Raw genomic sequence first — 12,603 nt, 5'->3', positions numbered from 1 at the left:
CGCAGCAACCCTGGGAGGTTCAGCAGCTTAAAATTAGCACCACAAAGCCTGCTTGGCTAATGCCCATGGGCACGCCCAGGTTTTATTAGCCTCTGCAGCCACTGGTACACCACCAGCTCGAGGCGTTTCAGCCTTGACTGTGAATTCAGGAATTTGTAAATACCCGACGGCATCCCTTTTGCCCGCAGCTTCCTCATGCTGCCGATGCCCAGCTGCCTGCACAGAGCACCCTGGGTAAGGGGTGATCACCCTGGGCTTGGGGACACGTGGCTGTCAAAGCAAACCCCAAATCCTCGCTAACAAGGAGCCCCTGCACCGAGGATCACCTCACCGTGCAGCACTTCCAGAGCGAGCACCACACCCAAGCGCTTGCACCCTCTTACGTTGTTTTCAAACACTGCTGAAATCTATTATGTTGTTTCCTTTACAAGCTTTTTTCTCCCCTTTTTTTTGACTGTCATAAATCAACGCTGCTAATCCAGCCTGCGTATATTGCTAGGACTAGGAGGGGTACGCTGCCGTTAACAAGAAACACAGACATTGTTCGTGCATCTCCGTTTTCCAACCACACCTACTGCGGGTGATAGATCTGGGGCACATCTAACAAAGGGCCAGGGATCCTTTTGGAGGCTCAGCCAAGGCTGGAGGAGCTCAGAGCTGGCCCTGGAGCTGCCAGGCTTGCTGTGAACTGCACATCAGCTTCAGTGCAGTGCCTCGGTGTGGGCCATTTCTCAGTGGCCAGGCCACCCTGACACAAAAGACACAAAAGCCTACATTGCATTTTTGGTGCATGGCCCAGCCTTGCTCCCACCAGGCTATGGTGTAGGAATAAACCTGTCTCCCACCTCTGCTGTTGCCACAGAAATAAAAATCCTCTTCTGAGCAAGACTTGGCTGGAGCAGAGCGCAGGCTAAGCAGCAAACAGGAAAAGTGCCTTTGAGTCTCTGCTTTCCTGCTTCCTGCTGCCCAGCACCAACCACAGGCAGCTCTTGGTGGCACAGAGGGACAAGTGGCACAGTCCAGGCTGCTCGAGGTCTTCCCTCTTCCTTGGAATTTAGGGCTGGTGTCACTTGCATTTGCAGTCAAGTCCGCAAGAGCTGCATCCTCTGGTGCTCCCCCAGCACGTGGGATGCGTGTGTCTGGGGCCAGGAACCCCAAAGGGAGAGGCACCATCACAAGACACCCTGTGCATCCCCCAATCTCCCCTTCTCCTGCTTGGATAAAGAAAGACAGAGACAGGCCCCGATGTTGTGTTTAGTTTAGTTTAGTTTATTTCCCCTGGATTTAGACACAGCTCTGGCTAACCACCGCAGCAGCAAACCAACCCCAGTCTGCGAGGGGAGCAGCACAAACTGGGGCCGAGGGCGCAGCAAGCAGGAGCCAAGCCTGGGAGGCAACAGCATGGTGGGGACAGGGGCCAACACCTGATTTAAGTCCTTGAAACGCAGAGGGGTGCAGAAAAGGACTGAGAAAATGCCAAGCAAATGCAGCAGGGAGGTAAGCAAAGCTGCCTGGGGAGGTGAGCCCCAGCCAAGCCCCCTGAGGTGCTTTCTGCAGAGCTCAGAAGCCTTGCTGGAAATTCAAAAGCAAGGATTGCTTCAGCCTGCTTTTTGGGAACTGCTTTCTAGCAGCTGTTGGGTCAAAATGAAAGCTGTCCCTGGGTCTGGGGTGCAGGCAGTTCCGAGACTTTAGTGCTTGTTGGGCTGCTCTGGTCCCATGCACAGGAGTTAATTTAAAGGTGGGTGAGCCATGGTTTACTAGCTCAGCAGCAGGTGCTGGCAGGGTAAATTTCTTGTGCTAAGCAGCATGTGCTTTCACAGCAACACCCTCAGACTGTGTCAGAAATACTCTGAGCAATTAGATGCTGCCATGCCATAAACATCTGCAGCTTCTGCACTGTCAGGATGGGAGGATGCAGACAGGGCACCCAGCATACAAAGCAGCATCGTGATCATCCAATATCACAGCACTGTAACATCCCTGAGACTTGCAGCTGCTTTTGAACATGCACCTGGAAACCACGACTTGTAACCTCGGGTTTTACCAGCAGCAGCAGCAGGGGCTGGCAGCTCACAGGATGGATGTGGAGCAGTTTCCAGGATGGGAAGAACAGCCACAACCAGTGCTCCAGTTTCTCCCAGGGCAGCACTGATGAGTCTTCAGCTCTTGGCAGGGACAGGGAGAGGGGTCCATCAACACACCTGCAACATTTCTCTAGCAGAGGCTAAAGAGAAGCAGCATCTTCTGGCTGAGGAATTAAAAAATGGGATGCAGTGGGCCTGAATGGGTCCTGAGCAGTGCTAGGAAAGGACAGAGAACCTCAGCAGCAGAGTCAGTCCCAGCAGGAGATGCTGGCACAGGGATGAGGGGTCCCAGCAAGAGCTGTGCTAAACACAGAAGAGGCACTCCTGAAAACTCCACAATCATATTAACCTGTTAATTTATACAGCATCTCTGTACAAAAATAGAAAGGTTCTAATAAGATTAACAATATTAAATAAATATTTAATAGAAAAAGTCTTTGGCCTAGTTCATAGCTCATCCTTTGGGTTGATGTTCATTTCACTGGGTCCTAGATGCTCCTGGTCCAACATTGCGATCACTTCATCTGCCTGGATTCGCTCCTGCAAGAGGGCAAGGAAAGAAAACCACAATAGCAGAGCTTCAGTGCCCACCCTCAGCTCATTCAGCAGCTCAGCCTGTTGGCAGTAGCCACAGCAAACAGTTCATCCCAGGACCAGCAGTGCAGTCAGGAGGGCAGGACACAGCCTAGGACTTGTCCTGGGGATTTGCTGGACAGAATGAACCCCATCAATCTGCACCTTGATACCTAATTCCCAAAGGGATGGGGCAGAGCTGATGCACTGCGGGTCCCTTCTCACACTTCATTAACAGCCGCGGGCAGCCATCCCCTGTGTGTCTACCAAGATTTCCAGCTCCCCGGGCAGGGCTGATCTCCTACCACACATGCATCAAGCACAGAGGAGCTGCAGCTGGCACCAAAATGCACAGACAGCAAGGTGCATGTCTAAAATAAGCTTCTCCCAAAATGTCATGGCCCACCAGCTAGCCCAACACGGGGTGCTCACAAGGCAAAGGCACAAGGGTTTGGTTTGGTCTTTTATCGTAGAAGGTGCTCCCGTTCATCGGGCTGTTGGCCACTAGGTGTCAGAAATGGCCAGCCCCAGCCCCGTGCACAATCCTTCTGCATCCTGCTCAGCATCCCGCGAGCCACAGCAGGGCCACGGGTGCCCAGGAGCTCAGGGCCAGCAGAGAAAACTGCTCTGGGATCTCCTAGCAGCTCCTCCCTCCTCACATCCTGGGGTGCCACTGATGGGAATGCTGCTGTGGGGAGTTTGATGGGAGGAAAATAGATGTGGTGGGACTGGAGACTAGGGACGCTCTGGGTTCCTTGGGGATGCTGGGTTCCCCCCGGCTCCCTTCACATGGTGCTGGAGGGACTCACCAGCTCTCTGTAAAGTGGGTCCAGGGTAAACCAGAGAGCCACAGCACACCGCTGCCCTTTGGTAACTGCCTTCACCCCGTGGGGGTTCTCGCCGCCCGATGAGAAGCTGATCATTCGCCCGCACTTTGGCTTGATGGACGCCTGCAGGAAAATAGGCAAGGACAGGATGACAAAGGGCAGCATGGCTGCATGCACTGGCCGTGTCTGGGCTCCCTGTGGGTCTGGGACCAGCTGGGTGTCTCTGCATCGCCCCAGGACCCTGGGAGCTGCTCAGGAGGACATGAGGAGCTCTGGGTACAGCTCACGATATGTCAACACTGCTCCGTTCTCTCCTCTGGGTCCACAGCAGGGATCCTGCAGGAGCTCAGGGACAGACAAGCTGACAAAACCAACCCTTGGGCACCGGTCTTGGGTAGACTCTATGTGCTCTCCAGCACCTTCCAGGCTCCAGAGCCCCAGCACAGTGCCTAGACCCGATGCCCAAGCACAGAGGGGGCACAAATGGGACTCTTGGGGACTTGGTGTCCACAGCTGTGACCTGCTCTGGAGCAAGGCCTGGGCCAGGCCAGGTTTTTGCAGTGTGTCCCACAGCACCAGGGCCACTGCTTCATGCAGGACGGGACTAGCCAAGGACAGAGGCACTGTGCATGCTCTGAGGCATCACCTCATGTTTGGCCACGAGATGGGGTGGGAGCTCAGCGGTCCTCCAGGCAGGGACTATTCTCAGCCTGCTCCAGCAGCTTCTCCCTGCTGGTTGTCTCAGCCATCCCTCTGCCCGATGGAGGTGGTGTGAGCCCCTCATCTGCAGATTGCAGATGGAAGGGCACCGGCGCTGCCTCTGAAATTACCTCCCACCTTCAGCTCACAGCAGCTCGGCCAGGAAAGCACACCCACTCACCGTCACGGTTTTGGCATCCATCTCGGTGAAGATGAACTCACCGCCTTCAAAATCCGCATTCATGTAGAGGAGGGCACTGGGGGAAAAAGCAGGAGAGCCCTGTGGTGGTGGCTTCTCTGGGGCTATTTCTGAGAGGGGAGACAAGCCTCTCTGCTTGCTCTCCCATCAGGGGGCAATTCCCAAAATGGTGACATTTGGGTCACACCAGCTTTCACCCTTCTGTTTTGCACCCATATACCTCACAGAGGTACAGTACTGTAGGCCACAGCTGGGCCCTAAAATACTGCAGAGCCTTTACAGTTAAACCCTGGCTCGAAGCTTAGCTGTGATGCCTGTTACCACCCGAAACGACCTGCTGGGATGTTCCAGCTTTGGGGTTTACAGCCTTGGAGCAGCGTGCCCAGCCACTGGGGCAACCCTGTCCTTCCTACCTGTAATCCCGAAAGGTGTAAGCAGGAGGCTCCTTCCAGCACTCATTGGCCTCAGGGTCCAGCAGGCAGTTGTCAGCGTGGATGGGGTGGCTCAGATCGTTCCTCCTCTCCTGCTGGCCTAGGCAGGACCATGAGGAAGAAGGGGGAAGGAGATGGGGTGGATGAGATGGCAGTGCCATGCTCTGTGGGCTCTGACATGGGATGGGGAGCTTGCCCAGCCCCACTGTAGATGTTCACAGGTGAGAAGAGGAAAGGAAATGCTGGGGAGGAAAAAGCCAGATCTGAGGGGTGAGATCTGCACAGCTTGGCTTGTTCGTTACTGCTGGGGGGAGAGCTGGAGAGCTGGGGGAATGGAAAGGAGAAGGAACAGTGAGAGGGGGAAAGAGAAGAGAGGAGAAAAGAGGGAGAGTTGGAGACACAAACAGCAGAAGACACCCCAGAAGTGAGCTATCTGGGACAGCAGTGCCCACCCTTTGCAGCTGAGGGGAGGGTGACTTTGCCCAGCCTTTGGCCACCAGCTCAAGCACTGGACAAAACAGACTAACTTCCCGACTTGTGTCCCCTCTCAAAATGCCGTCACCCCCCACAGGGGTCTCAAGCTTTCCCACCCACCCTGCTGCCACCCCCGAAACTCACCAGAGAGAGCGGTGCGGCACACCAGGTGCGTGTAGGAGAAGTAGAGCGTCGAGTTCAGCATGAAGTAGGACTCAACGATCCTGCGGGCCTTCTCGCTGATGTCGTAGAAGAGCCGGGCACTCTTCAGCGGGACGCGGCCCTCGTAGCCGTACTGGGCAGGGACAAGGGGTGAGGGGGTCAGCGCCGTGCTGGCTGCGGAGGAGGGCATGGATTTGAGAGGGAGGGAGCTCTACCTTGAGGGCTTTGAGGACAGTGGCTCCTTCAAATCTCTCGTTCGGGGTGTGGGGGGAGGTTTTGCCCCGGTAACCATCTCCAGCCAACATTATCCCCTGCCAGGAAAGACAGGAACATGAGTGAGGGGTGAGCTGGTTCCGCAGGGGAGGAAGAGCTGCAATGGGATGTTCTTCCCCAGATGTTCTTCTCCAGACCCAGTCACTGATGGATTAAAAAGCTCCACCAACATTGTGGATGTACATCCGCATCCTCTGGTGCTGTGTACAACATAGGGCAAAGAGCTCTCTCTCTGTACCCTCTGTCTTGCAGCATGCTTGCTGCACCATGTAAGGTGGAGGAACAGCTTCTTTGCTGGAGCTACAGGTGCACTAAATGTCTGACCACTCACCACAGGCATCACAACATCATTTGCATTGCCTAGGAGCAAGGAACAAACCCAGAGCCTCCCCATGAGCAGATAAAATTCAGCTCTGACAAACAAAACTGCTGGGGAGGGCATCAAAGACTCAGCCTGTGGGGCAGTCACATCCCTCCCAGGGGCATTGCTACTCACACTGGCCACCCTGTGAAGCTCTCGGCACTGCTCCTCTGAGATGACGTTGTCCAGCAGCACTCGCTGGGTGCCGTTCAGCTGCTGTGAGTTGTAGACAAACTTCACGTCACTGTAGAGAAGCGGACCCCCTGATGGAAAGAGAGAGACAAAACAACCCTGCTGAACATGACCTGGCCTCGTGGACATCTTGTACCATGGCCAAGGGCCAGCTGCAGTCACCCGGGTGCACTTCCAGGGAAACGACTTCACAGCAGAAAGCAGAGTTTGGCTTCACATCAACAACAGAAGAAACAGAAGCAATGGAAACACTCAGAGGTGAAATCAATTTGCTGCTGGAGCATCAGAGTTTTCCACTTTCTCATTAGCTGCGCCTTGCAAACGCAGGGACAGGACACAATGACAGACAGACACCGGCTAACCTGGCTCTCCTGCCCAGCAGCCAGGGTAACCAGAGGCTCTGAGTTTCCATTGCATTGGCTTTGTGTGGCTCTCATTGGCTTGGCATGTGAAGTCACTCTCTGCAAGTGTCATCAGGGAGGATTTTTGTCTTTTACCTTTGTAGAAAAGCTGAGATGTGGGGGAGTTTGCAGCAAGCTTTGCTTGTGCTCAGTCCCACTGGTGGCTGCTCTTGCATGCTGCTGGTCTCCCAGCTGAGCTTCATCATGTGCAGGGTAAATGGGCAAAAAGCAGAGGGGGGTTAGCTCTTTGCAACAAGCCTTGGATTTTCCTGATCAGAAAAATGCGGTGAGGCCACTAATTCACCACCTTCTGAAGCCTCTTCCTCTCATTTCCCCTAAGACAGCCGATGAAAGAATTGGCAATATCAATTAAATCCTAAACCAGGTGTTTCTCCAGGAGGAAGGTGAAGTCATGGGAAAAATTATCTGTAGTCACAGAGGACTGTAAAACAGAGGAAGCGAAGGCACTGAGCTCCTCTCATCATGTGGCACAATGAAGCTTCTCACAGGCCTGAGAGCAGAGCTCCACCACCAGCCCACGGCTTCATTTCTAAAGAGTTCCTTGGAAACGGAAGAGATGGGATGTCCCTCACGTCCACTTTGCTGCACGATAATAACATTTATTGTAAATGCAGCTGGATCAGAAACAGAGTGCTGCAATCCAAACTTCTGGCACAGCCCAGCCCAGGGCTGAGTTCTCCAGCTGGGATGTTGCATGTAAAGATATAGATATAGGATATAGACATTGGCCACCAGGACCAAGCTATCAGAAGGAGGTTTGAAAATGTCCAGCAGGTTTACAAGCTCCTGCTAACTGTGCCACAGAGCAGCGTAGGGAAGACACCTGCTCTCTGCACCACTTCTGCCTCTTGTCCATCAGCTGACCCAAGCTCTGCTGTCTTGTATCAGGACATGGGCACTTTGGTAAATCATAGCAGCCAGTAAACCTCACTCGGTTCTGTCTACACACAAAGAGAGGGGTGCTGCTTTTTTTTGCAAGGTGTCTTTTTTTTTTTTTTTCACACAATGATTTGTGCTAAGGAACCATGGCTGGCTCAAACCTTCTCAAACTCTTTGTCTGTCTGCCCCATGGCACTACTCTGTGAGCTGCAGCATCATTTTTCTTTCTCAGTTGCTGGGCAGACTCAGGTACAGAAGACAAATAAAGCTTTTGAAATGGGAACCAGGTGTCCGGGCTCTCATATCATGGTTTATTTAGTCTCTCGTTTTCACAGTTCTATATCGAGTTTGTCTTGGTCAATGTCCTGTCACTTAAGTCTTCAGTTTTAAAAACAACACGATAATAGCAATATTTCATGGTAATATTTCCTAACCCTGACTGCTCTGAACCAGGTGAGACATGGGACCAGCACCAGGACTAGACAGAGCTCCTTTACTCTCCCACAACCACGTTCCTTTTTGCTCTGCCCTGATTCAGAGCATACGACATGTTAACCCATTGAACAATTCTCGGCCAACATGTTCTCACTGTCCTTTGGACCCAGCAGGGATGGGTAGGGATTATTTCAAACCAATGCCCACACTCTGGGCTCTCTGGTACATACATCATGGCCTGCTGGGTTTGCACAGTTCCCAAAGTTAAAATTGCAATGGGGCCAAGATTATTGTGGAAGAGAGTCCCAGGATCCAAGGCTGACAACAAAAGATGAGACACACATGAAAAACACCCCAAAGAAACTGGGGAATTCTTTGGACTTTTGGGAGTGAGGGGAAGGGGCGAAAGAGCTAAGTATAGAAGAGGAGCACAAAATTAAAATGCACCATTCTTTTTATCTTTTGACCTTTTCTCTCTTTTTCCAAATGAAAAGAGAGGGAAACAAAAAGAAACAAAGCAGCTGGACAGACAAAAATCCTTTTTTTTGAAGGGTTTCAGTTTTCTTTGTAAACTTGAAAACATTCTGCAGCTAAACCAGCAAGCATAAAAGTACAGCACTGAGAAAGACATACTCCGAAATTATTTGGTTACAAAGGCAAACAAACCAACTAATATAAATCAGACAGCTCTTGGCTTAAGAAGCTCTTCAAGATCTTCCTCTGGTATTTTCCTTCTTTATGTGTATGGCTAAAGAAGGGATAACAAGACTCTGAACAAGGTACTGAGCAGCTGGGGACAACTTGGACCACAAAAGCTGTGAAATTCCCACAAAACTATGACCATCCCTTGCATTACAAGGAGGTTTAATTGCCTGCTACTGTGAAGCTGGCCCACTAGAAACATAGAACACCTCTTGGCTTGAGATCTTGTTATTTTGCACTGAGGAGCATGCATCACTATTTGGCCGCAATCTAATTCTTCTAAACTGTTACAGGGGAAATCTTGCCTGTTAGTAAATGTTATGGTATTTTCCGTGGCTGTTGAGAATGTGCTGAAATCAGTTGAAAATTCTACCAACAGACCTTAAAACCAAGTTATTTGGTGTTAGCCAAAACATGATACCACAAACCAGGCTGCAAACAAAAAACGTTTGTGAAGATGGTGTGATCCAGTACATTAGCAAAGCCAGAGTTCCCCAAATCTAAGCCTACAGCATCCATCCTACAGCAGCCTGGACAACAGGGAACATCTCTTAAAAGCATCTGGAGGAAAAATTACTGTATGTGGGTGCCACATCCCCATGGGGAGGTCCCAGCTTCCCAGCTCTGTATGTTAGGGCTCTGCGCTGAACAGCTCAGCAGGTAGCAAAGCAGGTCCAAGAGCAGAGCAGTGCTGCTGGGACCCACAGAGCTACCATCAAAGCTTGTCTCTTATAAAAAGTTTCAGCTCCCCTGGTAGGACTGGCCATCATTGCTCATCTGCCAGCCTTTGCAGTCTGTAGGCTCTAGCAATAGAAAAAAACTTCTGATTTTGTTGAAAAAAAAAAAACCTTCATTAGACTTACCCTCCTTCAGCTCTCGGTCTGGTTTTGGTGTGGGTTTCTTTGCTAGGGACAGCCTGGGCCCTTCCTCTGGTTCATTGCTAATACTTGATGGGACACTGAGGAGCAAAAGAGGAACATCATGACTTTTCTCCAGTTCTGGGAGTTACGCTGTTATGCGTCTCTTGGAAACCAACACATGAAAAAAATGGGCAAACTGGTACTTACCTGTGCTCGTCCTGGCGGGCACCATACCTCTTCCAGTAGTTCTGTGGGAAAAGGGAGAGGTTGAGTTTTTTTAGTTTGATGGTCAGACTGAAGCCAGTCAGCTCTGCTTCACTCCTTTGCTCAGGCCCTCTGGTGGGCCACATCCCACACCACCTGGGACAATTGCTTGGGGTGACCAGATGGAAAATTCAACCCAAACCTGAACTGGCATCGTAGCATGAGTACAGTGGGAACTCAGCCTTCCCCATCCCACCCCATGGAGGAGGTCTCAGGACTGAAGGCTGAGACCCAGCAGGACACGAGGCAGGAGATGGACCTGGCTGCGCCTGCTCCTCCTTCACCAGCCCCCTCGCCTTGCCAACACCATTTTCCCACACGGGACAAACCAGCCCAAGTCCCAGCTCCTGAGTCCCCTACATGGGACTGGCTTTACAGCAGGGAGAGTGGCAAGGAGACCCTACAGCTGTAAACTCCCAGACGCCCTCCCAGCAGCAGACCCAGGTATTACCGGCTCCGTGTAGGCAAATCCCAGCCCGGCCGAAGCCACCTGCAGGAGGTGAGACTCCAGCTTATGGCGCCGCAGCAGTGCTTTTGCTTCCTGAAAGGCAGAAAGAAGGGGATGTTGCACGTGGAGCTTTCACCAGACACCTCTGCTTCAGCAGGGATTTGCTTTTCGTGCAACACCACAGACTTCTACGAGGTGGGGGGTGCTTAGGTCATGCCTCAGAGCAACCCCAGGAAGCATGAATCCCTCAAAATACATCCATGCAGTGGAAACCCTGGAGAACCTCTAAATATCTGGTGACATGTGGAGCCCTGGATGTGGAGGTGAGTGCAGGCTGTTGGAGCAAGGTCCTTGGCTGGGATGTATCTCAGTTTCCCTGTCTGCAGTGCAGGGCTGGGAGCCCTGTCCTGTCCTAAAGGAGCAGGGGGTGGACTGCAGCATCACAGCCTGGGGTACTGGATGGGGACCATAAAGCACAGCTAGCTGGAAATCATCCACCAAAGGGTGTTTCTTTGAAATAAAAAAATATGTAAACAAAACACTGGGCTTTCTCCTAGAAAATTACTTTACAAAGCAAAAATCAGTGCTTTTTTTTTTTTTTTTTTTTCCCCACAGAAAATTTCACAACACTGGAAACACTGAAATTATTTTCTCAACTTCTTTTTTTTTTCCTGGATGTGCTGTTTCAGGGGAGATTACAATTGTTCTTGTTTTCTTCTTTACCATTTCACTTTTATTTTTTATAATTTCACCGAATTCCATAGGGAATGGAAAATCCAGCTCCTTCCCACCTCTGCCAGGGGAATGAGCCTCAGCAGGGCTATGATGGGACGCGGAGCTTCATCGTGAGAAAGGCAGCCCCAGGACTGCAAACAAAGATGCCCTGAACGGAGGAGAGGAAGCCTGGCCCGTCGGGTGACTGAACAAACACTGTTTGGTTGCTTGACCCCAGCCTCACCCTGCGATAGCAAAGCTGCTCCCTGCCGAACAGGCTAAACACAACCCCAAGCCAGCTGCCAGCGACTTGAGAGTAATGCTGACATCCCCAGCTTCCCCTGGGAAAATATTTCCCAGCCCGCTCTTAACAGAAGTTGCCCTCTGCTCTTCATTGCATTCCTCCTCCACACGTCCTCCAGAGCACCAAGAGGAGAAGGGTTATGTCACTGAGGCACATGGCCATCACCCTCCCTGCCCTCGCTTGGGTTTTGCTAAGCTGAAATCCCCACTTAAAGAAGCTTCTCCCTCGGGCTCTGGACTTGAACCTTTACAAGCAGTGCTGCCAGCTAGCCCAGCACCTCCACGTTTGCATTCGCTGTGGGGAAGCTGCCAAGCTGCTGTTTCCAGCTGTCGCTGTTCCTAAAACCCTGTACCACTGGCCCGTATGTGATGCTCACTCTCACCTTTCTGGGTTTGATGGTGCCTGGATCCATAGTACCTTCCAGGAGGCCCTCGTAGTAGCTTGCGTTCTCCAAGACGTCTTCATCATCTGGGTGGAAGAGGAGGTAGGACCTGGCGCACTCCAGGGCTTTCACGTAGTCACCAACTGGGAGGCAACACAACAGTTTTTAGGAGGTCTTTCTCATGTGCGGTACCTCTCAGGGCTCTGGGGGTTTTCGCCACCACATTAAACCTCTAATTTGGCAGAATACACAATTTTTAAAAAGCCTGCCCACTGTGCACGAAGCAATACTGCCTCCTCCTACCTTTTTCCCACTGCACTGATGAATGAAGAAGTGTTTGGTCTGAATAGCAATTCTGACCCTCATCAGGAAGGAGCTGTTACCACGTGCCTGAGATACCAGAATTCTGCCTGGATTTTCTTTCTTTCAACATGATAAAATACCACCCAGGACCACACAACAGGCAACTTTTCATAATGCTGCCAACTTCTGATATTTTGCCTGTAATTTTACTGTTAATCTTAAAATATTTGGTAACTGGAAAAATTGGCATCTGGGAATAAGCTTGGGCTAACTTGTATATGTTACATATCAACTTATAAAATGTATTCATTGGTTTCAGAAAACTAGAAATATATAGATCCCCAAAACTTTAATATCAAGAGCCAAATGAAAGGATCCCCACAAAGCATGATTCCTTTAAAGAATAATAATGTTTAAGCTTCCTTTTGAGCTTTTAAAACCTGACTGGTGATTTAGAATACTTTTACAAAAATACTTAACCATGCATTTCAGCCAACCTGAAAGGAAAAGGACTATTGAACAGGCAGTTTCTTATGTCAGATATTCTGATTTCCCCATGAAACAATTCATAACTGAAAAAAAAAAAAAAACTCAGCAAGAACTGTAAGGAATAGA

General features: G+C 50.9%; 1 protein-coding gene across 1 annotated transcript in view; it reads right to left on the bottom strand.

Moving 5' to 3' along the window:
- Positions 1-2,531: 2,531 nt before the first annotated feature.
- Positions 2,532-12,603, bottom strand: part of P3H2 (prolyl 3-hydroxylase 2) — a gene marked incomplete at its 3' end in the record, with an annotated part of 63,377 nt that continues 53,305 nt past the window's right edge. The window contains exons 5-15 of the mRNA XM_084291774.1: positions 11,686-11,828; positions 10,289-10,378; positions 9,781-9,821; positions 9,577-9,671; positions 6,219-6,346; positions 5,665-5,760; positions 5,432-5,582; positions 4,796-4,913; positions 4,365-4,440; positions 3,467-3,607; positions 2,532-2,624 (exon numbers count right to left, since the gene is read on the bottom strand). Coding sequence (XP_084147900.1) covers positions 2,532-2,624; positions 3,467-3,607; positions 4,365-4,440; positions 4,796-4,913; positions 5,432-5,582; positions 5,665-5,760; positions 6,219-6,346; positions 9,577-9,671; positions 9,781-9,821; positions 10,289-10,378; positions 11,686-11,828 — 1,172 coding nt within the window. The remainder of the gene's footprint in view (positions 2,625-3,466; positions 3,608-4,364; positions 4,441-4,795; positions 4,914-5,431; positions 5,583-5,664; positions 5,761-6,218; positions 6,347-9,576; positions 9,672-9,780; positions 9,822-10,288; positions 10,379-11,685; positions 11,829-12,603) is intronic.

This window comes from Netta rufina (genome assembly GCF_964035555.1).
Source record: "Netta rufina genome assembly, chromosome: 9".
In the NCBI taxonomy this organism is placed as follows: Eukaryota; Metazoa; Chordata; class Aves; order Anseriformes; family Anatidae; genus Netta; species Netta rufina.
The sequence above is the reverse complement of the archived record's forward strand: the minus strand, read 5'-3'. Positions and strand labels throughout refer to the sequence as shown.